Raw genomic sequence first — 27811 nt, 5'->3', positions numbered from 1 at the left:
GTAAGGGAGAAAAAGCCACTCGGTACTTCGCATTCTGATGCTATGCCCCAGGCTAGGTACTTCATCCATGGACATGAGGTCCTCTCTTCCTCCTGGGAATGGGTTCCCATGCCTTTTTACCCCAAAGGTCAGGATTTACTGAACATCAGACCCTGAAGAAAGCCTGGGATACAGCCTTCCTGGCACAGGGTTAACTGACATCTGCTTCTTTGCAGTGGACTGCCCATTTCCTGCTCTGAAAACACCTTGAGCCGGGCGCGAAGTTTTAGCACCGGCACAAGTGCTGGTGGTAGCAACAGCAGCCAACAGAATTCTCCACAGATGAAGAATTCCCCCAGCTTTCCTTTTCATGGCAGTCGGCCTGCAGGGCTGCCGGGCCTGGGCACTAGCACCCAAAAAGTCAGCCATCGGGTGCTGGGCCCTGTCAGAGGTAAGCCAGTCTGGGAGCCCTTGCAGCAGGTGTTCGGTTGTTTGGGGCATTGCTGGGGGAAGTGAGAGCTTGAAGACGTACACTTGGCCCAGAATCAAGGGGTGAATCAATAAAATTAGTCTCTAGCAGAATTTGCAGCCTCTCCTGCGACCTTGGTGTTCCATGCGGCATGACTCAAGAGCGGTATTGTGTGTGGCTGGCTGTAAGTGGGAGTCCTGGGGATCTGAGCTTCAGCAGTTTCCAAGGAAGAAACGTAGCTGAAACACTGCCAAACAGACCTGGAGCTTCCACATCAAGGACAATGTCAGTTTGTCTTCCTGGGGATAGTAGAAGGAAATGTTCTCAGAATCCAAATCTCAGCAGTAGAATGAGGAGGGATCCTGACCATGGTCTTTATGGGCTAAAATTGCTCCTGGCTTCAGAGCTTATTCAGAAAGCAGTATCAGGATTCCAACTCATCCCAGGAAAAAGGGAATTCTATTCTAGGGTCACAAACCAACACCTCTTCTGGCTATGGGGACCAACAATCAACTGTCCCTCACCCATACCTCGATTTGGCCTGATAAAGAGATTCTGGGTCAAAAATGTATACCAGTAAGAGATGACTCTTGAGGGAGGAAGAAGAAAGTAACCGAGAGTAAGCTGGACTGTGGAAGAGGAGGCTGTTATTGCACCATTTCTGGAAATGCGCTACACGACAAATCCGTGTTATACGTGAGAACGGAGGCTTGTAAGCTAGAGCTGAGAGCTCTGCTGGTCTTTCAGCATTTCTCTGGTACTTATTTGGAACATATGTGATGCACACTGGGTGAGTGGCCAGAATTCTGACTGTCCTAGAGAAGCCAGAGAGCAATGGTGCTTACCAGCTTTGAATATTAAGATGTTCTGTCCCTGTTACTCAACTTGGTTCTGTTTATATTCCAAACCCCACTCTTTGAGATTGTCTTTGTTGGAAGAGGACACTTTCGTGCACTGTTTGAAAGGCAGTATTAAAGTAATAATAATACCTTATGTGTAAGGAGCATTTAATAGTGAACAAGACAATAGCACATAAATAATTTCACTTAGTTCTCAGCAGGACCTGTGAGACCTTTTTTTTTGGAGACAGGGTCTCGCTGTGTAGTCTAGGTGAGCCTGGAACTCACTATGTAGCCCAGGCCTTGAATTTGCTGCGATCCTCCTGCCTCAGCCTTAGCCCCCCAAGTGCTGGGATTACAGGTGTGTGTCACCACACCTGGCCCAGTTTTCTAATGAAGAAACTTAGGCTTCTTAAAAGTGTCTTGTAGAGCCGGGGATTTAGCTCATTGGCCCTACGCCTGCCTCACAAGTGCAAGATCCTGAGTTTGATCTCTGGTACCGGGGGAAGAAAGTGGGGGAAGGGAGTGTCTTGTGGCCAGGGATTCAGCTCAGTGGCACCACGCCTGCCTGGCAAGCGCAAAGTCCTGAGTTTGATTCCCAGTATTGAAAAAAAAAAGTGCCTTGTCCGTTTGCACAGCTGTTCAGTGGCCATACTTCCAATTTATGCCTTCTCATGTTCCAGTATACCTAAGTTTTCTAACTTAAATCTGGATTAAGTTTTTCTTCTTGTTTCACTTTCCTTCCTTCTTCCTCTTTTGTTCAGGCTCTCCTAGGTCGTAACTCTTTAATTCTTGGCAGTTCTTTGATCAGCATCATAAATCCTCCTCTCCTGACAGCAAAGGGAAATAGTAAGGAGCCTTTTCTAGGTCTTCACTGGAGGAGTCTAGGCAGTTGTTGGTTTTTTCTTGTACTGGGAATCGAACTTGGGTCCTTGCACTTGCGCGTCAGGCGGCAGAACCACTGAGCTAAATCCCCAGCCCATCTAGGCAGTTTTTAATCAGTATTTTATTGACTTCTCCCTAGCCCCCTCCTGAGGCAGGTGCTGCGTTGAGCTCCTTGAGATGAGGGACACATTCTATTTGTTTCTTCCCCAGATAACTAAGAGAAATTGTGCAGTCTCGGTACTAAGTGATTTCTGGTTGGCTGACTTGAAATTAATGGAGGAAACAGGACAGTAAATACAACATAAAAGCATACACATATTATAAACATCCAGGACACCTGGAAGGCTACTGTAGATCAACACAGTAATTAACCAACAGAATGCTCAGTGGAGAAAGTTTTTGTATACAAGTAGGGTATGGTTTAACAAAAACATTTCAGAATGAGAAATAGTGGCAGGACCAAGACAGAGCTCCTGGGTAGAGAGGATTAAAGCATGTATATGTGGCACTTCATCCAGTAAACTGGATGGGGAGAGGTGAGAAGTTGAGGTATGTTGTGTTTTGGGGTTTTTTTGGTACCAGGGATCAAACTCGGGTCCTTGCGCTTGCAAGGCAGGCGGCGGAATCACTGAGCTAAATCCACGGCTCTAAGTTGAGTTATCTTAAAACTCAAAGATTATGAGGTAACTGTGCTTCTAAGAACCATGGGAACAAAAGAAAGATTACTCTGGATTGTACATACTGGATAGGAAAGGGGAGGTGGAAGCCTTGTAGTAGTTTACACATGAGCTAACTACAGCCTAACCCAAGTATTAGAAACAAATGACAGAATTCAGATATGGTGGGAGAAAGGAACTAGAGGGCTTCAAGGCTGCAAGCCAAGGAATAAAGTGTTAACTACTGTAGATGCTTCTTAGGCTATCCAAATGGAGAGACCCTGCAGGTAGAAAAAGAACTGGGGGTAAGGAAGATCCACATACAGGAGCCAGTGGAAACCAAGGGAGAAGGCATGTTTCCCTGGGGTCAGTGAGCTTAGAGGCAGAAAAACCTGGCTGGAATACAGGGACACTCCAGGGTCTTGGATAAACATTTATAAGCATTAGTAAACTGTGTCTCTAAAGACAAGGCATCAAGTTGAGAGTTACTAATAATACTAAACAAGGGTACTGCAAGGAGTTGGAAGATGAGGCCCCAGACATCTTGACTTCTGTGTTCCCCTGAGCATTTACTGGCAATGATTTTTGTGGCTTCATCCTGTAAGATTCCAAGCTGGGAGCCTGGCCTTGGTTTGGGATAGGGGCTGTGATACAGACTCTGGCATCTGAACTCGGCATCTTCACCCAACCCTCAGGAAATGTTTTTATTCTGTGTTATCTGTCCCATGCTGTTTCTTTGTGCCATTTCCTGGTTCTACACATCTAGCTATATTTTGTTGTTTAAGCTAGAACATTGACCCCCATATCTCAGAAATTGTAACTGTAAAGTAGCTATACTTTCCGAATCGAAAATTGGGCGTTTGAGGGATGAGACTGACATAAAAATTATGACACTGTCACTGCTCAGTAATTGTACTTTATCTCTAAAAAAATTGAGATTATGATTTGACGATTTTTTTTTTTTTTTTGGTACCGGGGATTGAACTCAGGTCCTTGCGCTTGCACAGCAGGTGACGAATCCACTGAGCTAAATCCCAGCCCCCTTGACGAGATTTTTTGATTTGTGAATTTATACGAAGTTTCCACTAATGTACAAATTATAATTATAATACAAATTATATCACATTTAAAAGTTTAATTGACTCTTTTATTAGCTATAACAATCACAATGGGCTATCCAGGGAATTTCAAGAAAGATCTAGGCAGTCCAGCCAGAAGCTTCGGGCAGATTCAGCGAATGAGCCTGACAGGTTCTGTCCTGAAGCTAGGAAGTTATACACAAGGCCCAGGAGTAGCCAGCCTGGTGCGAACAGAAGTTCTGGGTCAGGAGGCTGAAAAGTTCTGAGTGACTCTGGACTCCAGCACCGCTGACAATAACACTGGAGTCTTCTCTATCTGGTTCTCCCTGGCTGCAAAACATACTGTAAGTACCACTGCCTGGACTTGCAGCGAAGCTGCCACCCTCCATTTCAGAAGCACAGAAAATACCGTCAGTAGCCGCAGTGGCTGTGAGGGAAGAGGATGTCACTGCAGAACAGCTAATACAGTGAAGGAGAAAGCAGAAGCCTGCAAGATACAAAAGCTGCTGCAAGCAGAGTCTGAGAAGGTCTGCCAGGCTGAGGGTGAGGGAAAGCAGCAGCTTTGTTAAAGGTAGACTTGCAGGAGACAGGCGAGGCAACCAGGGCACTCCATGTGAGAAAGCACTTTCTCAGGATCCTGGAGGCCTCAGGACATCCGTTCTAAGTCATACTCGGTGAGGTCACCCTGGCTCGAGCTCTCAGACCTTGGCTCTAGGACTCATGCCACCCCCAAAATGGAGCTTACAGCTGATTATCATAAAATACCACCTTATAATCTCTAGAAGCAAAGCAGATCACAAGCATTCAGCCTTCAACTGTTTCTGTCACTCAGAAGCAAGAAATAGAGAATTGAGGCTCCTTTTCTTTCTTGTTTCAACAGGGACTGAGTAAGCCTGGATGATACCGGGGGTCAAAAGTCAAAACATGATAAAGTGGGTTGTGCATTCTCATTGACAAATTACAGGCAAGCTTGGCCAGGTCTTCAGGCAGTCTTAACTGATGACTGATTTTAGAGTGCTGTCTTTAAAGGCCTGATACAGTAAGTGCCCAACTTAGGAACAAGTTGTGTTCCGGGAGAATGTTCATCAGTCAGATTTGTTCTTAAGTCCAACAAAGGGGGTCCTACACACCTTTGGCACAAATATACAATGTATATTGCTTTGTACTTCCTAGCAGTCCCCTCCACATCACCACGGCTTTTCCTCTTGCTTCCAGACATCCTGGGCTGATGGAGCACTGTACACTATCGAACTGTACAGTAAGCACACAGCAGCCCAACTGTGACAGTGTCCAGCAGACACATGAGCTACTTCTGCACTCTGTATGCACCTACAAATATTACCTGTTTGCAACTCGGATGTTTGTTAAGTCAGGAACTTACTGTACTTTCCAAATCAAGCTTCTCTTCTAAATCAGACTTTGTCCCCTTTCTTGAAACTGATAGAGGCAGGATTCCTGGATTATAGCCATAGTATCTTTCCCATGATCTCTTCTCCATTTTACATTTTGTATATCCTTTAACTGCTTTGCTTGTCTTCTGGAGTGACATTCAGTTTATCACTAGAACTACAAATGTCCTAAGGGCTTTCACTCATTTTCTTATTTTTTTCTCTTCCCATTTCTTGGAGTAGGGTGAGGACGGACCTGCCCAGCCTGCAAGCCTTCCTACCCACCCATCCCTCATCTGTCCCACTGGGACTCCACCTTCAGACTTGTACTAGTGAGGCCACAGCCACAAGGACACACCAGAGAGGGCTGCCCCAGTGTAAAGTTACACTCAAGGATGACTGATCCATAAGCAGTGATAGCCATGTGAACAAAGGAAGTAATGAGAGAACTAATTTAATTCTGCCTGTAATGTTCAAGGAGCCTTATGGAGATGACATTTGATTTCATTTTTTGTTTTGGATTATATAGAGGTGACGTTTGAGATGGGGCACAGAAGATAGCCAAGGTTTCATTAGAAATGAAAGAGAAATACCAAAGAACTCACACAGGTAGTAGCAGTAGAGGGTATCTAAGATGATATAAGGAATGAAGTCAGCATCCCACTAAGGCTACGTGACTAGAACCTCAGTGGGCAGGGCTCTGCATGTGCTGTGTTAAAAAGTGTAGGCCTTATCCTTTAAAAGACCTTCAAGCTGGGTATGATGGCTGAGGGAAGAGGAGCACAACTTCAAGGGCCACCTAGGCAACTTAGGTGCTGTCTCAAAAGAATAAGCCAGGTATGGTGGTACATGCCTATAATCCAGCACCCTGGTAGGCTGAAGCAGGAGGATCCCAAGTTCCAGGCCAACCTGGGCAACTCAGCAGCAATTTACCAAGACCCCGTCCCAAAATAAACAATTTTAAAAAGGGAGCTGGGGCTGGGGATGTAGGTCAGTGTGAAGGCCCTGGCTTCAATGGCCAGTACTCCGTCCCTACTTTCAGTATTCCCCTTTGCCTAAGCCAGTGCTTTTTTACCAAGTTCTTGTTTCAGAAAAATTTGTGGTGATTGTGTGAAGGAAGGATGGTTTAGAGGGAAAAGAGTAAAGCCAGGGAGACAAGTAGGGAAACTTTCCAAAATCTGAATGAGAATTAAAGACCTGTGTCTGAACACTGGCGACTGCAGAGGTAGAACTGTAAAGATTTGATTAAACTCAAATTTAAATGTAAGGGAGGAGTAGAAAGATGATATGATTTCTAGCAGATAGGTTTTCACCAAGATGGAATGAAAGAGAGGGAGAGAATGAGTTTGATTTGGTCATGGGGGACTTCCAGGTAGAAATGTCCAGTGGACAGTCAGGGCTGGATTTCAGGAGAAAAGGACTAGAGAGAGATTTGGGAGTTTCAAAGTAAGCAGAGCAGGGGCCACCGGAAATTTAGCTCAGTGGTTTTGCCACCTGCTGCGCAAGCTCAAGGACCAGAGTTCAATCCCTGGTACCAAAAAAATAAAAATAAAAAATAACCAGAGCAAGAAGACCAAGGACAGAATGGTGGGGAACATTGACATTTAAGAGGTAGAAGAAGAGTCAGAGGTAACAAGAGAACCTTGGAAAACTGTTTTAGAAGCCAAGTTCAGTAACTTCTTGCTAAAATAATGAACAGGTACAACGAAGGCTAGCTGAGAATTGGATAACTAGAATAAATATTAGAAGTCACCTCATCCTAGTTACTTCAGAAGAGAGGAGCTGGTCTAATGACAACTCTGCAAACAGGCATCTTCTGACAACGGAGTCAACAGGTCAGTGAAGGCTATTCATAGTCCTCACCTATTTGACCTTTCACCTGCTTGTGTCCTTTCCCCTCAGAACCCCGAAGCCAGGACAGGAGACGGTGGCGGCAGCCACAGACCCATAGCTCTACTGCAAGCAGCCTGGCCCTGGCCCCGGCCACGAGCCCAACCCCTGCTAGTTCTGGCCCAGCCTCGTCACACAGCCTGGGCTCCTGCCTACTGCCCAGTTCACTCAGCGTATCAGGTCTGTATCCACTGCCCCTGAAGTCTGGGTTGGCCAGCCTCCTCTTTTCTGTGCCATCCAGGGCTTACACCAGGCTCCCAACTAGGCCTGAAGAAATCTCTGGCTATGCTGCCACTTAACCTGAACTTCCTTTTTGACTTCATGTACTGCAGGCCACTCCAGACTTGTCACATTATTATCCTCCTGGTATCCTAAAGCCCTAACACCTGTGCCTTTGTACGGAAGGCTGGAATTTTAATGAAATGTTTTTGTAAAATAACACTTAACATTACTATCTGCCAGGCATGGCTTTACATGCTTTATCTAATTTAATCCTCATTTTTACAGTTGAGGAACTTGAAAACTTTTTCTACCTGCCAAATGCTACTTACTCAAGTTTACCGATTCCAGGAACTGGGCAACATTAGACAATAATAGAGAGGGTCCAGGGATTTAGCTCAGTGGTTCCGCTGCCTGCCTCACAAGCACAAGGTCCCGAGTTCAATCCCGAGTACCAAAAAAAAGACAATGGAGAATGAAAAAATCAGCATGTCTGTCGTCTGTCGTCACTGCAAATGTCATCCTGTCATCCACACAAAACTTAAGCTATCTACTAGGGCCAGGGATTTAGCTCAGTGGTTCCGCTGCCTGCTTTGCAAGTGCAAGGTCCCAAGTTTGAGCCCCAGTACCGGAAAAAAAAGAATTAAGCCATCTCCTGTCCTTTTATAGACACAGCTGTGGAAAGGACTGGATAGCATTGATTTCTAAGACTCCAGTCTAACAGCGTCTCCCTTACCCAGAGCCACTCTCAATCTGTCTACTCTTAAGAGGAACCCTTCAGTATAGGTCTTGGGTAGAGTGGACTTGTTCCTTAAATGCCTTAAAATATGACTAGGGTAGGCCTGGGGTCTATAAATTTACACGGTATTTATGCTTGGGTGGGTTGATTGTAGCCAAAAGTTGCTTCTCCAGCTTCTGGACCAGAGTGGCCTCACTGGGGTGATTCTGCCCCCCAGGAACATCTGGCAACATCTTGGAGGCATGGTTCGTTGTTACAATGGGGAAGGGCCTGGCAGGATATAGGATGCTAAACATCCTAGTTTCCATAACTCCTCCAGCCAAGGATTATCTAACCCACTTCATTAATTCCAAGATTGGGAGCTGGGGGTATAGCTCAGTGGCAAAGCCCTTTGTTCAATCCCCTGCACTGCCAAAAAAAAAGTGCCAAGGTTGAAGTTACTTCCTCCTTGGCCCCTACCCTGATAATCATTTTCCTCTGCTCTCTAGCTAGCAGCTGTTCACTCTTATCTTCAGAGGACAAGCAAGAGTCTGTCATGGTGATTGGGAAAGGTCTACTAGGAACTAGTGCTCGGATACCCTGTATCAGGACTCGACTGCAGGTAACAGATTTGGGTCTTCCGCAGTTTCTAGTGTAACACCTGGCAGAACCCAGCAAGGCTCTGTTCACCTGGGGAGTGGGAAGGAAAATGCTCAGCCCTGCTTTACACTTTCTACTTCCAGCCCTATCAGAGAGCTGCTCTGGTGCCTGAGTGCTTACCCGCCTGGTCCCACCCCAATCCCATCAGCTAGATGTCTTGCTTGCTTCTAACCCCACTGTCCCTGCCAGATATACCTCAGTGTGCTAGCTTCGGCTTTCCCTGCCCCTGCCCTTAGCTTCTCCTCTCTTTCTGCCCAGACTTGCCAGAGGAGAGTTTCCGCCAGGAGGGGTCCCGGATTCCCCAGGTAACATCTGGTTGCTGCTCCTAGGAATAGTCCTACCAATCCAGTACAGTCCTGATCGCTATGTGTATTTAGCTAAAGTTGGGTATACACAGAAGCTGACTGGATGGGTGAAACGTAAGCTGCTGTGGCAGGAGCTGAGGCCTAGAAGGCTCTAAGGGAGATCTACTAGTCCTCCATCATCTTTCTACAGTGCTACTCTACTCAGCCAGACCTTGGCATATCTACTCATGAAGCCTAAATGTTGGATGCTTTTGCCACCCCTAGTTACATAAGACTTGGAAAGCATTTGTCATGAAGTGAATGCAGGAGCTGTTATCCTGCCTCATCCTCTCAGGACAATGCCCAGAAATTCAAGGTCCTGGTTCCTCTGCTGACTCCTATACTAGGCCCTATGCATGGAAACTCTAGAAGCAGAAAAGCTCACAGAAGAAGCCAGCCTCTTATCCTACTCCTGTCCACACAGGCTAGGCCCAGGTTGGGCCGGAGCTCACCGCCAGCTCGCAGAGGGATAAGAGGCTCTTCAGGCCCCACATCCCCTGTCCCCAGGACCAGAGAGAGCAATGAGCCACAGCCGGGACCCCACTCTGCTACACCAGGGTGAGCAACAGGGTCCAGTCCTTTGCCCCACCCCTCATTTCTTCCATCCCCATTTCGGCCATTCAGGATAATTTTCCTCCTTCCTTATTCCCTTTAACTAAATGTACTTTCATCAAGAATCCTGTCCCCGACTTTTATTCCATCATGGCCTCAGTCTTCACTTGAAAGGATAAGAAAACAACTTCAGGTTAGGGCCTAAGGCCTAGGACCAAGCTAGTTCCAGCATCAGACCTTTGTGCAGTAACCAACCTGCCTGTCCTTTCCCGTCTTCATCTCTCTTCCTTTCACCTCCCAGCCCCTGGCTAACAGACCGGAAGAGGGGCAGTTTCCACAACCCTGATTCCTCTCTCTGTTGCAGGCTGCCTCAGGCCGGCCCCCCACGGCCCCACTCTGCCCCTGGCTTTTCTCCTATTTCCTGTACTTTATCTGACTCTCCATCTCGGACTTGTTACAGCGGGGGCCCCTTGGGCCAACCTGAGGTTTGTTTTGTCCCTAAATCTCCTCCACTCACAATTTCTCCCCGGGTCTGAAAATGCCTTTACCTTAATGCCCAAAATGGGGAACACAGTGAAAAATATGCTAGTGCCCTCTCTCAGCTGCTCATTCCATGGGACAACCATAACTCCTGGAATACCAGCCCCACTGTCTGAAGCGTTGCAGAGCTTCACATTGACACAGTACAAAACAGGGACTTACTACCCTTTCCCTCCCTCCACAGCACAAGAGTTTGGGACCACAAAATATATATATATCTATATTTTTGTATTTGGGGGGAGAGAGTAGAAAAGAAAGCAGCCCCCATACTGGACCCTATTCAGTGACAGCTTCTCGTTCCATAAGGTTAAGAAGACTCTGAGGAAATAAAACTTGTTTGGAAAAATCCGGGTGTAGTTGCTTTGTATGTTGTGATGGGCAGAAGGGATGAGGTGAAGTGTGAAGGCCCCTCACTCCCTCCATCTGGCCTCAGACTATGTCCTGGAACCCTAGAAAAGAGGGGGAAAGACCTGAGGTAAGGAAAATGCCGCAGCTTTCCTCTGGGGAATCCTTCAGGAGTCCACTCCCATGCACCTGTACCCTTTTCATTTCTGACCCGCACTTAAGGCTGGTTCCTCAGATCCTCCCACCCTTCCTGTCTGCCGTGGGTCTGCAGTAGCCAAACCCTGAAACAATACCCCTGGCCTCAGAACTTGAAAATAAAAGCCTACATCTTTCACTCCCTCTCAAAAAAAAAAAAAAAAATCTGCCTAAGTAAAACCTCAACAACCTTGGAAAAGTGGAGGCTATTTAAGGAAAGAGCTCAAAGCCTCCTCCTGGATGGCACCTCAGTATCTACCCTTGTTCCTACCGGTGCCAGCACCTCCCTGTAACCGTTAACCATACTCCAACATGAGCATCCACCTTCGGAGAACCCCAGGAAGATGGGGACTGAGAATTGGGAAACCCGCCCCCATTCCAGCAGGGAGAAGGGGCAGGGCACTCTGCGGAAAAAGGGGCCCAGTACTGGACTAGCATGCTCGGCCTGATACTATCTGGTTTCAGATTTCGAACCCTTCAGGCCCTGGCACGACCTCACCACTGAGCTCTCCGGGGCTGGGCGCTAGAGCCCCAGACCGTTACCTGGGGCAGAGAAAGCGCCACTTTCATTCCTGTTTCTTGGGATTGTTGACAGCCACGTAGTGATAGAGAACGACAAGCAAGAAGAGCGACACGCCCAGCATGTTGGCAAATATGGCGAGCTGCACGTCCGTGACCATCCTGCGAAGAAGAGGAGGGGCTGAACCTAGGGCCGGCGCGTTCCTCGCCCAGGCCAGGAGCGAGGCCAGGCCTCTGAGACAGAGCCTGCGCGCCTCACCTGAGCAGCTCCACTGCACTTCGCCGCGGCTTCAAAGCGGCCTACGTACGAGCTCGAGCTCAGCTACCCGAGCCGGAACTTCGTAACGCCAGCGGGGACCCTACCAGGCACTTCCGGCCGGGCGGCGGGTCGGACCGGCCACTCTAGCCCCGTCATCTCGCCTGCTCTAGCGCCGCGGGCGCAAAGGGTGGGGTCTCGGGCCGGGCCCGAGAGGTCGTCCCGCTGCGGGGGTGGGCGGGGGCGCGGAAACGTGCTTCAGCCCGGAGCCTCGCAGCTGGCCGCAGCTGGTGCTGCCCAGGACGCGAAGCAGCGGCGGCCTCCTCTGCGGAGCCGAGGAATGGCTAGGTTGCGGCGGCGGGGCCGGGCGGGAGACGGCCGGGTCGCAGGTCCCAGCCCCCTTCCTGCCCCGACCCCCCGCACTGCTGCCCACCCTTCACTTCCCGGCCCGGCCCAGCCAGGTGCTTCCTTTGGGTCCTGCCCTCACGGTCCCCTCCCTGGCTCGGGCGGCGGGAACGCCGTGGAAGGAGGCGCAAAATGGGTCCGGGCTGGGGCTCCCGCTGCTCCTCTCGCCGGGCCAGCCTTTCCGACCTCGTCGACCAAGTAGGCCGACCCTGTGATCTGACCAGGGCCTCCTTTAGGCGGGATCCCTGCTTCCACCCCACTCCTCTAGGTGGGCGTCGGGAATGGCGGACCCACCCCGAATCAACACCCAAACTCTGGGGCCTAGGCCAAGTGGGAAATCACCCCCCGGATGTGAGGGAGGGGCGACGGGAGAAAAGGCCAAGGCAACCAAGAAAGGTCGCCGGTTCGTCCGAAAAAGGCTAAAAGCGTGGCTGCGGTAGGCGGCCAACGGTTCCTAGTGAGGGGAGTAGCACCCTGGCGTTCTGCAACCTTCTGCCCATCTAGAACCTTCTCCCCCTCACTCCTTGCTTTCTCTGAGCTTCACCATAAAAGGGAACGGCGAGGAGCCAGACAGGGCCGGGGACTGGGCTGTTACAGTGGATCTGTCAGGGGTAATGGAAGCCAGTTGCTTTGCGGTAGAGGGGGGCCAGGGCTCCCGGGAGGCCTCTGCTTCTCTGAGCCAAAAAAAACTACCGGAGCCGCCATGGGGCACTAACCAGCGTGCCTCGTGCCTCGTGTGTACACAGTGAGCCAGGGTTGCACTCTCCCAAATCAGCTTTCCTGGCCAGAAACCATCCACAGTTTGTCCCATCACCCCTCTCCCTCTTTCAGGACAGTGGCTCCTAAACCCAATTCCAGTTTGGTTTGTAGTTCTGCCCTCCCTCCACCTCTCCCTTGAGCCCCACCATTTCCCAGAAGTTCATATTTAGAATCCCAAGCCCAAAGCCCTCCTGAGTAACACTGGGGGAAACCCAGACGTGTTCTCCCTGTTCATCCCTTCTGAGCTGCTCTGTTCCCAGCTCTGCTTGGAGAGTGAAGGTCTAGGTCTTAAAGGATTACATATCATTATGCTTCATGTTTCCTGGAAATTTGAAGCAGACCCAAGTCCAACCAGACACTTAGGTCTACTGTTTAATCAGCACTAGACCTCTGTTATGGTTTGGGTCTAGATGTCCCCTCAAAGCCTCATGTGGTTATTGGTGGGGCTTTTTCAGAGGTGGCTAAATGTTGAGTGTGTGATTGATTCATGGTGCAATGCTAGGCCTGAGGGTACTAGGATTAACGGTGTGAGTGCTGCCCGCCCTAAGTAGTCTGAATAAGATAAAGGGGGCAGAATGATGCTGTTAAGGTCCCTTGCTTGCTTGCTTTTGCTGTTTTATGTCCACCATGAACTGTTGCTCCTCTGCCCACCATGCTACCCTGCCTTGGAGCCAGCCGATTATAGACTGAAACCTCTACAAACAGCTAGATAAACCTTTCCCCCTTTAACTTTGGGTGTTGGGTATTTTGTCTCAGCAACAAGAAAAGTAACTAAGACAACTTCCTTTTTAAAATAAGCAGTACCTCTAGGCTGGCCTTTTCTGTATTGCAGATTACAGAGAAGTCCTTGGAAAATACTTCAGATTTCCAAGGCTGTTGTAAAACCACCTGACCCAGATATACAGTATCTTACATTATCACAACTGAAGGATGCCTTCAGGATCATTTTATAAAGAAGGAAACAGCGCCAGGGATTTATCTCAGTGGTTCTGGTGCCTGTCTCGCAAGCACAAGGTCCCGAGTTCAATCCCTGGTACCAAAAAACAAAAACAAAAATAAAGAAGGAAACAGAGGTCCAGAAGATAACCTGGCCATGCTTTCTGCATGTCAGACTGTGGACTCTAGTATATCCTGGGATCGGCCAAGAAGGAAAGGACTTATTTTAGAAGTAACCAGAAATGTCCTTCACCTCTCAGAACTTCCTGTGCCTAGGTCAGGCAAGTCTTTATCAGCCTTGAATGGGTCATTTGGCCTAGTGCCTGGAAGAATTGAAAGAAAAAATATTCTCCTGGACCAAACAAGACTCAGCTAAGAACTGACAAGGCTTGAAAAAACCTTGGATGGAAAAGTATGTGGGAAGGAAGACAAAGTGTCACCTGGGGGAACTCAGAAGGAGTGACATGATGGAGGGGTGCTTACAGAGCTCAATGTCTGATTAGTTTTCAAGGAAAGGACATGAGGCCAGGAGTTTGCTTAGGAGTGACAAAGCAACAAGACTTGGGGAAAGGAGGACTGGGCCTCAAATCCAGGGAGGTTGGTCCCTGAACTTTTATACCTGAAAGGGAAAAAAATTGCTTGCATTTGAGGAGTAAGGGACCTTGACTCAGGAGTCCCCCACAAGCCTACTGTGATTAAAAACAGCATGGTACTGGAAAAAAAAAAAAAAAAAAAAACCAGACCTGAGGATCAACGGAACGAACAGATTAGAAGTCGCAGAAACAACTCCAGACATACTCAGCCACCTTATCTTTGACAAGGGAGCCAAACATCTTTACTGGAAAACAGCCTGTTTAATAAATGATACTGGAAAAACTGACTTTCCACATTCTGAAGATTGAAACTAGAACCATGTCTTTCACCATACACTAAAATTGAAATGGATCAAAGGTCTAAATATTAAAACAGAAACAGTCTGCTGGTAGAATAGGTAGAATTATAGAAGACAATGGGGAAAGACTTTATGGCCAAAACCCAATTGCACAGGAACTATCACAAAGAATCAACAACTGAGATCTCATTAAATAGCTTTTACACAGCAAAAGAAACCACCAACAAAGTGAAGAGACAACCCACAGTGTGGAAAAAAATTTTGCCAGCTATTTTTCAGGCAAAGGACTACTATTTAGAATATATAAAGAACTCAAAAAATCAGATCTTCCAGGGCTGGGGATTTAGCTCAGTGGCACCACACCTGCCTGGCAAGTGCAAGGTCCTGAGTTTGATTCCTAGTGGGGGGGGGGGGGGAATCAGACCCCCCCCCAATTTAAAGACCCAATCCAAAAATGGACATCCGAAATGAATAGACACTTCTTAGATGAAGAAGTAGAAATAGCAAATAAGTGTAGGAAAAAATGTTCAACAGCACTAGTCATTCGAGATGCAAATTAAAACAATGCTGAGATTCCATCTCCAGAAAGAATGGCTGTTATCAAGAAATCAATGAATAACAGGGCCGGGGATTTAGCTCAGTGGTTTCGCCTCCTGCTGTGCAAGCGCAAGGACCCAAGTTCGATCCCTGGTACCAAAAAAAAAAAGAAATCAATGAATAACAAATGCTGGAGGGCTGTGGGGAAAAAGGAACCCTTCTCCACTGTTGGTGGAAATATAGACTGGCGCGACCACTTTGGAAATCTGTGGAGATTCCTCAAAAAACTAAAACTAGAGGTTCTGCTTGACCCAGCTATTCCCCTTCTTGGTATCTTCCCAAAAGAATTAAAAGCATCATACCACAGTGATATATGCATAGATGTGTTTATAGCAGCACAGTTTGTAATAGCTAAAGCTTGGAAACAGCCCAAATGCCTATCAACCAACAAATGGATAAAGAAAATATGGGAGTTTTATATAATGGAGCACTACTCTGCCATGAAGAAGGATGAATTTGAGACATTTATAGATGCATCTTGAGACCATACTTGTTTTTTGTTTTTTGGGTTTTTTTCCTGGTGCTGGGGATCTAACTCAGGGCCTTGTGCTTGCCAGGCAGCCATACTGCCGCTGAGCTATATACCTGACCCCTAGACCGTACTCTTAAATAAAGTAAGTTGAACACATTGTTTAATACCACATTGTTTCTCTGGTGTGAGAAACTAAAAGTGGAAAAAAGGACTAAAATGTGTAACAGATATTGGGAAATGGGAAGAAAATGTTCAAATGGGATGGGAACAAGGGAGGGGGGAGGGGAAAAGGAAGGAAGGGTCAAGAAAAAAGTGAAAATAGAAGGAAAAATGGAAACAAAGCTTTTGTATACAGGGAGGGGAGGGGGAGTTGACTGGAGTGGGGGATGGGGAAAAAAAGAGGCAGGCTATATCATGTACAGGTGCAAATTCCCTAAGATGAGTGTTATGTATATCTAAAATGTACCAATAAATATTTTGCTTCAAAAAAAAAGAGGGCTGGGGATTTAGCTCAGTGGTTCAGCTGCCTGCCTCACAAGCGCAAGGTCCCAAGTTTGATCCCCGGTACCAAAAAAAAAAGACTCCCACAGGCTTGAACTCCTATCTGGGTTGGCATGTGCAAGGTACTGAGGGTTGATCAGACCCTCAGCTACCTGTTGGGAGGAAACAATGGGGAATAAAAGAGACAGAGACAACTTTCAAGATATAAGGGGGGTATTGGGAGGAGACCTGCCTGTAGTGGACAGACTCAGTGAACTCCTTGGTTGATCCACTTTTATTAGCCAGTGAGAAGGACAGAGGAAAGAGTAGCACACATTTCATAGAACAGAAACTACAGAGAATGAGGGGATAAGGATTCAGTTAATAAGGAACCGGATTTTCTCTACACCCAAATGCCTAGATACTAACAACTGTCCTCAGCAGATGCTGTCTTGCCTCAGGAGTGCCCAGTTTTGACATTCTGCCCATAGCCAGGAGGCATGCAGCCTTCCACATACTGCCCTGTTCCCAAGGCAAGACTGTGAGATCTGAGTTCTGTAGATCAGAGTTACTGACTGACCCAGCTAGGGCACATGAGCTCATGCTCAGTCAGTGATGGCTGAATGAAATGAGTTTGTTTCCTAGTATGGCCAAGATTTTGGAAATCACCCATTTTGAAGAGGTTATAAAATAGATCCTATCCTCTTGCCCCAGGGAGTTGGCCTTTTTTAGTGTCAGTGATTCTTGGAAATTGTGGCTTTCCAAAGTGTTAGCTTTGGAGATTTGTGGCTGCCTGCCAACGCCATCACCACCACATCGCATCAGCAGCACTACTGGTTTATTTCAGATCTCACAAACGTTCATGCCAGCTCTTAGGTCTTGACTCCTAATTATAGGACTAAATGAAATGCAACCTATTGCAAGTGTGTTTCAAAGCATTTTTTACTTGACATATTTAAACTGTACAACACAAAGCGGGGTCAGGGTCTCTATGAAGCCCAGGCTGACCTCCAACTCTGGGAGGTCCTCCAGCCTCAGCCTCCCGATGGCTGGGATTATAGGCATGTGCTACCATACCATGCCTGGGTATATAATACAACCAAAAAATTTTAACTCCAGGGAGCAGGAGAGGAAATGGGTAGTAATTGGGCAGTGATGAGATCACTAGGATGATTTTGTAAGTTGTGAGAGACTCCCTGAGAGCAGAGGAGAAGGACAGAGCAAAGAAAGAAAACTACTAGCAGCCAGGGTAATCTGGAGGGGAAGTGGGCTGGCTTCCTGCCAGGGCCTAGAACTGTTGCAGAGACCAGGGACAAAGCTACAACTTTTCACTGACGGAGCCATGGAAATCAGGGTCTCCTGTGAACATTTCCTTCAAGTGTCACCTTGTGCCAGCCCCTAAAACTCTAAAGAGCAGCCTCCAGTGCCCTGGAAATGGTTCCCAGAATCCAGGTCCTCATTTCTCACCATCTCCTGGATATGTATTTTCACTACCATGTGTTTGTTACTCTAATCTTAAGTCCAGTATGTCCAAACTAAGATCACATTTCTTTCAAACCTTCAAACTTGCTCTTCTTTCCATCCTCCCTATTTCGGCTGAAACCCAGGAATGGTCTCTGGGATCTCCTTTCACCTGGTCTCTCACTACCATTGCAGTCACCAAGCAGTCACAATTTTTCTGTTCTTTTCATGGTCATTGTCACCACTGGGGCCTGTCTATATCACTTTGCAGTGTAGAATTTGGAAGCAGCCCTAGAAAACAGACTTTCAATGGTGGCATGGGATTTTCGGAAAGTCAGTGCTAGTTAAGGGGGAACTTGAGATAGGATAGAAGAGATAAAGATAAGTAGAAAGTAGACAAGGAGTATCATACTCCAAGAATTGTATCCTTAGGAAGACTGCAGGTTCCAGGGCACAGGTTACCGCAGGCTATCCGTATTGGCATCCCCGAGGCTTGCTTTTTTCCTTCCAGACCCATCATACCCAAAATTCCTTAAGGATAGTGCAAGCCCTTGTAGCTTAGTTGAGAAAGTAAAGAGCAGGAACCTGATCTTAAGAGAAAGGAACACATTGAAAAAATTCAAAGAATGCTTAGATCATCCATCTTAAAAAAAAAAGAACTGGGCTCATGCTTTTCTCTGTAAAATGGGCCACTATCTTCCTGTGGGTAGGCCATCCTTTTCCCACAAACCAAGACCCAAGATGGAACTTCCGGCAGACTCACTGATTCCATAGGTTTCCTCCCACTCAGGAGAACATAAACGTTCCCCATTCCAGGAAATCATGTGGCTCATTCCCTGAACACTCTCATACCCTGGATGGAAGGTGCTGTAACTAATGGTATTCCTATGCTATTTACAAGGAAACTAAGGCAGACCACTTTCCCTGAGCCTGTCCTCCCACCCCACTTAAACCAATAGCACTACTCAAGTTTTGTCTTTTCCACAGCTTTCCTGACTACCCCCAGCAGCCAGCTGCCTCTTCCCTCCTCCTAGCCAGGACACACATCATCCCTTTGTCCAGGCCTCTTGGCAGTTGGTCTGTCCTGCACTGTGCTCGTTCTGTTTCGGGGCTGCGTCCCATTTCCCAACAGCCAGAGTTGCTCCCTAGTTGGCAGTGACTGAGGCTTAGATATATGTGCCTTTGCTCTCAGGACACCCCCACGGTTCCTGGCACACAGCATTCTCCTGGTTCCTTTCTATCTAACTCAGCTTCTCTCTCCCCAGCAGCCTACACCGTGGAGAACCTGGTCCAGGCTCACAGATGAGACACTCCCCTAGGGGCCTTCTGACAGGCTGCAGACAGGAGACCTCCCTACAGGCTGGGGAGCAACTTCCTTTACTGCTACACTCTGGTCTCAATTTACCACCCCCTTCACACCCTTAGTAATGGCCTGAACTTCACCAAAACTCCCAGGGCTTATATGCATTTGGGCCTTTAAGAAAGAGACTCTTTCTTCTCTTGCTCACGTCCCCTGCACTTCCAGATTCCTTTCTCTCTCTGTCTGTCCTCCCCAGGTTTCCTGCCTGCCTCAGTGGAGCTCTTTTTCCTCTCAGTCCCAGGTCCCCTTTCCTCTCCTGCTTCTTTGTCTTGAGTCACCGACCTGGCTGTTTAATCTACTCTCACCTTCTTAACTTGCTGTGTTACCTTGGACAAGTTACCTTCCCAACATGGGCCTCAAAGCTCCCAGCGCTAAAAGGAGGCAGCTGGACCAGCTGGTGCCTGAGGGTCTCAAGCCCTGCAAGTTCCTTCTCCCCTGAGCAGTCCTGCCCTCCCGCTCTCTCCTTGGGGCTCCTCTCCATCCTATCACACAGGACGCTGCCCTGGCCCAGAGGAGCTGTGGCTCTGGCTCCCATTCCCTGTCCCAGTCACCACCCTGGGCCTCCTCTGCAGCTTTGGCCCAGGCTCCATGTGGCCTGTCTGAGGGGCTGGCCCCAAGCCAGGCGGCAACTCCACATTTCTCTGTTTTTCCTTTTTTTTCTCTCTTTCCCGGAGTTAACAAGAAGCAGATGTGGCGCATGGTGGTTGGAGAGGTGGGGGAGGAAGGGGGAGGCTGGACCGCCAGCCAGACAGGGGAGAGGGAGGGGAGGGAGCGGGAGGGAGGAGGGGCCCGTCCCACAGTCACTCCTGCGCCTCTGAGCAGCCACGGGGCAAAGCCCTGTCACCCCCAGGATCCAGTCATCAGGGAAAAGGACGAGGACACCAGAAGGGGGCCGGCTGAAGCAAGGGGGCAGAGGCCCAGGAAGCAGCATCTAGAGGGGCAGGGGCCAGGCACAGGAGGCCGGGGGCCCAGAGAACAGACTCCCTTCAGAAGTGAAGAAGAGGAGAGCGGAAGGAACCAAGGGAGGGACAGACGGGAGCCTGAGGAGGAAAGAGGAGGGGAGAGGGGTCAGGCCCGGCAGCCAAGGAGGAGGTGGTGGCTGGGGGCTGCCGGCAGGAAGCAGGGACAGGACTGGCCCAGCGCGCTGTCCTCCGGGGCAGCAGCATCTCCCAGGGCCTGGCAGAGGCTCCAGCGATCAGGCTGGGATGTGTCTCTGAGGGCCGCCTCGAAGTGCCCTGCCATGGCCCCCAGCACCTTCTGGAGCTGCTACCTCTGCTGCCTGCTGACCACAGCTGTGGGGGCTGCCAGCTACCCGCCTCGAGGTTACAGCCTCTACACGGGGGGCAGCCAGACCCTCAGCCCGGGGGGACCCCAGGCCCAGAGCGCACCCCGGCCTGCCAGCCGACACAGGTAAGAGTCTGGGTCCCAGCCCAGAGTGGGAGGCTGATGGGAAGGCAGTGGGGGTGCTGGCGGCCCTCCTCCGGCTGCGCCCTAACTCAGGGAAGAGGGGAGAAAGAAGCCCATCCATCAGCGGTCCTCACACACCCACCTTCCCGCGGGTCCTTTATCAGGGTCCAGCCGTCTGAGTGGGATCAGCTCCCTGCTCCTCCCCAGCAGGACCTGCAGCTCTGTGCCCAGGGAAACTACCAAGAGGCATGGGCCAGGTCTTCCGGCCGGCTGCCAGCTGTACATGAGCCCTGGAGCCTCAGGCAGACCTTTTGTCCTTCTAGGGCTTCCTTGGCCCCATCCAGTAATCCATAATTCTGACACCAGTCCTGCTCTGCCCCTACACCTTCCTCCCACCATGGATCAGAGGCCGAGAGAATGGGCCTAGACTGCAGTGCTGCAAGCCCCAGGGCACAGAGCTCATCAAGGGCTTATTCTTTCCTTAACCCTGAGCAGGATGGGCCTGCCTTGTCCTCTCCCTTGAGGTGGGGGTTGAAAAGCCACGTCCAGGGGATGCTCCACAGGGACCCCGCTGGCTGGCTAACACACAGCATGCCTGGCTGGGCCCTGAGGCACGGCCAGAAGAGACACAGACCTCTGAAAGTAGAGGTTCCCCAGGTCGCCGCAGCCACAAGGACTGACTTCTCTGCAGCTGCGGTTTCCATTTGGTGCTTCTCCCCATGTTGAAAAGTCTTTATGTGCTCTGGCTATACAGGAAAGTGTGGGAAACTGCCCCTCATGGATCCCCAGGGCCCCTCTCAGCCCCTCAGGCTCCACTCTGGGGCACATGTCTCTGGTCCTTGGGCCCAGGTAGGGTTGTGCCTACAGGAACTGGTGTGCCTATGTGGTGACCCGGACAGTGAGCTGTGTCCTTGGGGATGGAGTAGAAACCTTCGTCAAGCCGGACTACCAGCCCTGCAGCTGGGGCCAGCCCCAGTGTCCACGAAACATCATGTGAGTCCTCAGCGCCAGGGGATGGGCACTGGGGAGCTGCAAAGGGGCAGAAGGTGGAGGGGGCAATTCAGGGAAGCAGGTGGCAGATAGTAGCAGGACAGGGCTTCAGTCAGAGCCACAGTGGGGAGATGCCAGGGAGAGGGCTGGCTGGCAGGCTTCAGCGGACACACGTCCCTTACTTGTCACCCACCACACCTTCTCTGAGCCAGGTATCCTCCAGGGGAGGAGCTCAAGATTCCAGCACCAGGCACGGGAGGAAGAACAGGGACTTGGCCTTTGGCCAAAAAGCTGACAGCTGTCAACTGAATGAAGCCGCATGCTGGCCAGAAAGGGGGACCCAGCCTGAGGGACAGGCCTTGCTCACTAGTAGCTGCCCATCTCTGAGCACAGGGACTTGGGTCACGGACAGTACGAGATTACAGAGGCCCCTCTCTGCCTCTGCCAGGTACCGCAGCTTCCTCCGCCCTCGCTACCGTGTGGTCTACAAGACAGTGACAGATATGGAGTGGCGGTGCTGTCAGGGGTATGGGGGAGACGACTGTGCGGAGGGTCCTGCCCCTGCGACGGGCCCTGCACTCTCCACTCCACACCCCCGGCCCCGGCCTGCCCGCCCCAACCTCTCCGGCTCCAGTGCAGGCAGCCACCTCAGCGGACTAGGGGGAGAGGGTGAGTGTGGGAGCTGCGGGCAGGCCGAGCAGAGATCACCCTGGGGGGAAAACGTGGGCCATGCAGCCAAGGGAAACCCCCATGATGCAAGTCAGGGAGAACAGGGAGAACAGGGTTAATGAGGTCCCCGAGATCGTGTGGGTGTGCGTGTGTGCGTGTGTGCGTGTGTGTGTGTGTGTGTGTGTGTGTGTGTGAGAGAGAGAGAGAGAGAGAGAGAGAGAGAGAGAGAGAGAGAGAGAGAGAGAGATCTGATGACCAAGAAACCCCCATGATGCAAGTCAGGGAGAACAGGGAGAACAGGGTTAATGAGGTCCCCGAGATCGTGTGGGTGTGCGTGTGTGCGTGTGTGCGTGTGTGTGTGTGTGTGTGTGTGTGTGTGTGAGAGAGAGAGAGAGAGAGAGAGAGAGAGAGAGAGAGAGAGAGAGAGAGAGATCTGATGACCAAGAAACCAGAGACAGAGCTAGAGAAAAAGATAGAATGTGATCACGGGCGCCCACATGTGGCCAAGACCTTTCCTAGTTGGGAACAACTGCAGGGGAGTAAGGGAGAATTCCTTTGAGAAGCCAATCCGTGGGGAAGAATGCTGAGACTACAAGTCCTAGCATGCACTGCCCCTGACTACAGGTCCCAGGCCCGTCTGTGGCCTCTAGAGACTACAGGTCCCAGAATGCACTAGTCTCCATTGCTCTCTTCCCTTGTGTCTGTGCGTGTGTCCTGAACACACCGGATGTGCTGTTTTCCTGCCAAAGAGATAACCGTGTTATAATTATGGACACAGGAACTTCTGGCTGACTTTCTGGCCATCCAGCCAAAGCTGTAGCAGGCTTGCCGTGGGGCCTCTTGTTTGTTCCCATGGTGGTGTAGGAAAGTGTTCAGTCATTGCTAAAGTGTGGTATCCAAGGTGCTCCCCTCCCCCACGCATTCCCATTTTGTGCCTTTTGACAGCCCTAAGAGGGAGAGCAGATAGTGTCATTCTCATTTCCCAGATGAGGAAGCAATTAGCCAGAAGTTAAGAGACACTGTGGACAAGTATCCACAAGTGGAAAGGCCATGGGTTTGCTGGCCAGAGAGATGATCCAGATTTGATTTTGGCATTGCTACTCATTAAACTTTTAATCCATGGCCAGTTCCCTAATATCTCTGGTCTTCTGTTTCCTGATCCACCAAACAGGAAGACTTAATAGTATCTGTCCGGGGTAGAAGGTTCAAAAGCTTTGGTTTAAATTTGGCCTAAAGGTATTCAGTGATGGAGTTTCCTTTTTTCTTTTCTTTCTTTCTTTCTTTCTTTCTTTTTTCTTTCTTTCTTTCTTTCTTTTTTTTTTGGTACTGGGAATCAAACTCAGGACTTTGCACTTGCAAAGCAGGTGGCAGAACCACTGAGCTAAATCCCCGGCCCCCTTTTTTCTTTTCTTGCCCAAATCACCCTAAGAAGAAGCAGAGCCGGTTGGGTCTGAGCATCTGACTTGCTGGAGCTTGGGAGGGCAGGGCTTAGCAGGTAGACCCTGAGCTCTGACATCCAGCCCCTCCGCACTCTGCCTTTCCCTCTCTCCAGGTCCTGGGGAGTCAGAGAAGGTACAGCAGCTGGAGGAGCAGGTGCAAAGCCTGAACAAGGAGCTGCAAGGCCTTCGGGGTGTCCTTCAGGGACTGAGTGGACGCCTAGCTGAAGATGTGCAAAAGGCTGTAGAGACAGCTTTTAATGGGAGGCAGCAGCTAGCAGATGCAGCTGCCCGCCCTGGTGTGCATGAAACCCTCAATGAGATCCAGCACCAGCTGCAGCTCCTGGACAATCGCGTCTCTACCCATGACCAAGAGCTGGGCCACCTCAACAATCATCACAGTGGTGCTGGTGGTGGAGGCAGCAGAGACTCAGCCCCAGTCCCAGCCCCTCCTGGCTCCAATGAGGAGCTACTGCGGCAGCTGGAGCGGCGGCTGCAGGAGTCCTGCTCTGTGTGCCTGGCTGGGCTGGATGGCTTCCACCAGCATCAGCAGGAGGATAGGGAGCGGCTGCGAGTGCTGGAGAAGCTACTGGCCTCCGTGGAGGAGCGCCAGCGCCAGCTTATGGGCCCCGCCATGGGCCGCAGGCCGCCTCAGGAATGCTGCCCCCCAGACCTGGCCCGGCGACTGGCAGACCTGGAGCGGAGGCTGGACGTAGTGGCCGGCTCAGTGACAGTGCTGAGTGGGCGTCGAGGCACTGAGCTGGGGGGAGCCTCCGGGCAGGGGGGCCACCCCCCAGGCTACACCAGCTTAGCCTCCCGCCTCTCTATCCTAGAGGACCGCTTCAACTCCACCCTGGGCCCCTCAGAGGAGCAGGAGGAGGGCTGGCCTGAGAGGCCTGGGGGGCTGGGCCATTGGCTGCCTGTTGCCCGGGGCCGCCTGGAGAAGCTGGAGGAGCTGTTGGCCAATGTGAGTGGGGGGCTGGGTGGGCGCCTGGATCTGCTGGAAGAGCAGGTGTCAGGAGCTGTGCAGGCGTGTGGGCAGCTCTGCGCTGGGGCCCCCCGGGACCAGGACTCTCAGGTTGGTGAGATCCTCAGTGCCTTGGAACGCAGGCTACTGGACAGCGAGGGCCAGCTGCGGCTGGTGGGCTCTGGCCTGCACAAACTGGAGGCAGCAGGGGAGGCTCAACAGACCATGCTGGAGGAACTGCAAGGGGTTGTGGGCCAGCTCCAGGAGCACATGGATGCACAGGATGAGACCGCTGCAGAGCTCATGCTGCGACTGAATCTCACAGCGGCACAGCTGGGCCAACTGGAGGGTCTGCTCCAGGCCCGCGGGGACGAGGGCTGTGGTGCCTGCGGTGGTGTCCAAGAGGAGTTGGGCCGCCTTCGGGATGGGGTGGAGCGCTGCTCCTGCCCCCTGTTACCTCCGCAGGGCCCTGGGGCTGGTCCAGGTGTTGGGGGACCAAGCCGTGGTCCCCTGGATGGCTTCAGTGTGTTCGGGGGCAGCTCAGGCTCCGCCCTACAGGCCCTGCAAGGAGAGCTCTCCGAGGTCATCCTCACGTTCAGCTCCCTCAATGACTCCCTGCATGAGCTCCAGACCACCGTGGAAGGCCAAGGTGCTGATCTGGCTGACCTGGGGGCCACCAAGGACAGCATCATCTCCGAGATTAACAGGCTGCAGCAGGAGGCCACGGAGCACGTTACAGAGAGTGAGGAGCGCTTCCGAGGCCTGGAGGCCGGACAGGCGCAGGCCGGCCAGTGCCCCAGCCTGGAGGGCCGACTGGGCCGTCTCGAGGACGTCTGTGAGCGGCTGGACACTGTGGCTGGGGGACTGCAGGGCCTACGTGAGGGCCTTTCCAGACATGTGGCTGGGCTCTGGGCTGGGCTACGGGAAACCAACAGCAGCAGCCAGGCACAGGCAGCCCTGCTGGAGAAGCTGCTGGGAGGGCAGGCAGGCCTGGGCAGACGCCTCGGCGCCCTCAACAGCTCCCTGCTGCTCCTGGAGGACCGTCTGCAACAGCTCAGCCTCAGAGACCTCACCGGTGAGGGGCAAGAGCGGGCATGGGGGTCCTTCTCAAGACCTTCCTTCTCCCCCACCCCACAGCAGCCCAGGCTTGATCTCCTTTACCTTCTCCTTGCTCTGCCCAGCATGAATTGCAGCCCCAACCACTGTGCCAGAGGTTGCAGTGTGTCCATGAGATGACACAAGGTTCGAGTGCCACTGCCTCTCTCTGGCTGCTCAGATAGGCCTGTGGGTGCAGGTCAGATGTTGCTCTGCCAGCCAGGTATCCAGCATGGGCAGGAAGAGACCCCTTCTCCCCATCAACCTGCAAAACCCCACCTGTTTCACCCATCCCAACGTCCTTATCCACCAGGAATTCCCTTCAGGGCTCTTCTTCAACTTAGTTTTGTCACCACAGGACCTCCAGGTGAGGCTGGGCCCCCAGGACCTCCTGGGATGCAGGGTCCTCCAGGCCCTGCTGGACCTCCAGGACCTCCAGGCATGGATGGACAAAGAGGCTCTACTGGGCCACCAGGTATGTAGGCTGAGACCCTTGCTGCAGCCAGGGTTATCGGCTCCCCTCCCAGCCCTAGGCTTGACCTTCTACCGAACCTGACAGAGAAGGGGAAGTGGTGAGGACCTGTGGGCTCCCAGAGGCTGATGGTGAAGAGGGAAGTGCAGGAGCTGGGATAGGCGCTGTGTTTGACTGTGGGATATGCTGGTCCTGCTGCTGTACTGAAGACCTGGGCTGAGCCTGCAAGGCCCACTCGGGGTGTGAAAGTCTGGAGCTAAGGCTCACAGCCCTAGAGTTGAACAGAGAGTGTCTATTCCTCCTTTTCCTGATATCCCACTCCTGCTTTCAAATCCACATGGTGTATGCCTGTAATCCCAGCACCCTGGAAGGATGAGGCAGGAGGATTGAAAGTTTGAGCTCAGCCCAGGCAATTTAGTGACTTAGCAAGACTCTGTCTTAAATAACTGACTACAAAGGGCTGAAGATGTAGCTTAATGCAAACGCCCTGGCTTCAATTCCTAGTATAAAAAGAAAAAGAAAATCTACATAGCACACAGTACTCAGAGCAGCAGGAAAGGCTCAGTAGATGTCTGCTGTGTGACTCAGTGGAGGTGGCTTCCATCTCACTGCTCCCTTTTCCTCTTCCCACAGGTCCCCAAGGTGAACAGGGTAAGTGAGATTCGGGATGGAGGAACACAAGTCCAGCCCGGAAGCTGGAAGCGCTGAGCGAGATCCCCAGGGAAAGGGGCTGGCCAGCTCTGACCGGCCCTCCACCCTGACCCTCACCCTACCCCCGCCCAGGAGTGGAGGGCGCGCCAGCAGTCTCCGTGCCGCGGGTGGCATTTTCAGCCGCCCTGAGTTTGCCGCGGTCGGAACCAGGCACTGTCCCCTTCGACAGAGTCCTGCTCAACGACGGAGGCTTCTACGACCCGGAGAGCGGTAAGCCAGAAGGGGGCGGGCTGAGAGCTTGGAGAAACAGGCGAGGCTGGGCCGCGATGTCTTCTCGCTGGAGAATCTTTTCGTTCTTGGATTTGGAGAGACCCCGACTCTTTCCATCATTTATTCTTTCCCACCCCAGCTTGGGCAGGGCACCACGTGGGGAGGGAGCAGACATTCATTCCAGGGCTCCTCCCTGGGGCCTGCTCCTGCCAGGCATGTACGCGCGCCCAGCGACGCAGTAGTGGAATAGAGATGAAAGGATCCAGCGGCCTCCCAGTCCAAGGTGGGCTTCCCGAGGCCTTCCCGGCCCGCCTCTGTCCCCTCCCGACTGCTGTCCTTGTCCCCAGGGGTGTTCACCGCTCCACTGGCCGGACGCTACTTGCTGAGCGCGGTGCTGACCGGGCACCGGCACGAAAAGGTGGAGGCCGTGCTATCCCGCTCCAACCTGGGCGTGGCCCGCATAGACTCCGGCGGCTACGAGCCCGAGGGCCTGGAGAATAAACCGGTGGCGGAGAGCCAGCCCAGCCCGGGTGCCCTGGGCGTCTTCAGCCTCATCCTGCCCCTGCAGGCCGGGGACACGGTCTGCATCGACCTGGTCATGGGGCAGCTGGCGCACTCGGAGGAGCCGCTCACCATCTTCAGCGGAGCCCTGCTCTACGGGGACCTGGAGCTCGAGCAGCTGTAGAAGCGTCGCGGAGCTCGCGGCCAAAGAGCCAGCGGCGGCGGCTCCAGCCCGGGTCGTCCTCGCGAGCCCGCCCTCCGGTCCCCACGCGGGCCGCACCGGCTCGGGGCTGCGGCGCCCCCTGCAGACTTGTGGCCAGGCCGCGGCCGCCCGGGACCCGGACCTGGAGGAGCCGCTCCTCGCACTCTGCTCCTCAGCCGGGCCTCCCGCAGGCTCCGGCCCGCACCAACATACTAAGCTATTCAGGAATAAAGACACTTGGTTTTTTCTACAAAAA

General features: G+C 51.6%; 3 protein-coding genes across 7 annotated transcripts in view; 2 read left to right on the top strand and 1 right to left on the bottom strand.

The window, feature by feature from the left end:
* Window positions 1-10564, top strand: part of Agbl5 (AGBL carboxypeptidase 5) — a 17536-nt gene extending 6972 nt beyond the window's left edge. Inside the window, exons 11-16 of one of the 4 annotated variants that reach the window (XR_002392830.2) lie at window positions 216-430; window positions 7198-7365; window positions 8632-8744; window positions 9041-9087; window positions 9551-9684; window positions 10043-10564. Coding sequence is in view for 3 of the 4 variants with exons in the window: in XM_013070126.3 (XP_012925580.1) it covers window positions 216-430; window positions 7198-7365; window positions 8632-8744; window positions 9551-9684; window positions 10043-10214 (802 nt within the window). In the remaining variant the exon portion in view is untranslated. Of the gene's footprint in view, window positions 1-215; window positions 431-7197; window positions 7366-8631; window positions 8745-9040; window positions 9088-9550; window positions 9770-10042 lie in introns of those variants that run through there. The other 3 variants (XM_013070126.3, XM_087216548.1, XM_087216549.1) reach the window with 3 other exon arrangements.
* On the bottom strand, window positions 10426-20468 carry Ost4 (oligosaccharyltransferase complex subunit 4, non-catalytic). Of its 2 annotated transcripts, none has more exons than XM_021253605.2 (3): window positions 20445-20468; window positions 11302-11439; window positions 10426-10667 (listed from the first exon to the last, which is right to left on the bottom strand). In XM_021253605.2, the coding sequence occupies exon 2, from the start codon at window positions 11436-11438 to the stop codon at window positions 11325-11327; it is 114 nt and encodes a 37-aa protein (XP_021109264.1). In that variant the 5' UTR covers window position 11439; window positions 20445-20468; the 3' UTR covers window positions 10426-10667; window positions 11302-11324. The 2 variants fall into 2 exon arrangements, with proteins under 2 accessions (XP_021109264.1, XP_087072682.1); XM_087216556.1 differs by lacking the exon at window positions 20445-20468 and adding an exon at window positions 11537-11626.
* Window positions 19704-27811, top strand: Emilin1 (elastin microfibril interfacer 1). Its single transcript, XM_004839163.3, has 8 exons — window positions 19704-20305; window positions 21170-21295; window positions 21741-21961; window positions 23514-25439; window positions 25818-25934; window positions 26565-26582; window positions 26715-26852; window positions 27200-27811. Exons 1-8 carry the CDS (start codon window positions 20136-20138, stop codon window positions 27535-27537), a joined length of 3054 nt encoding a protein of 1017 aa, XP_004839220.2. The 5' UTR covers window positions 19704-20135; the 3' UTR covers window positions 27538-27811.

Source organism: Heterocephalus glaber, unplaced genomic scaffold (genome assembly GCF_053883595.1).
Source record: "Heterocephalus glaber isolate CG9 unplaced genomic scaffold, H.glaber_assembly_v1.0 deba00001457, whole genome shotgun sequence".
NCBI classification, from domain to species: Eukaryota; Metazoa; Chordata; class Mammalia; order Rodentia; family Bathyergidae; genus Heterocephalus; species Heterocephalus glaber.
This window is presented reverse-complemented; position numbering and strand designations above follow the sequence as displayed.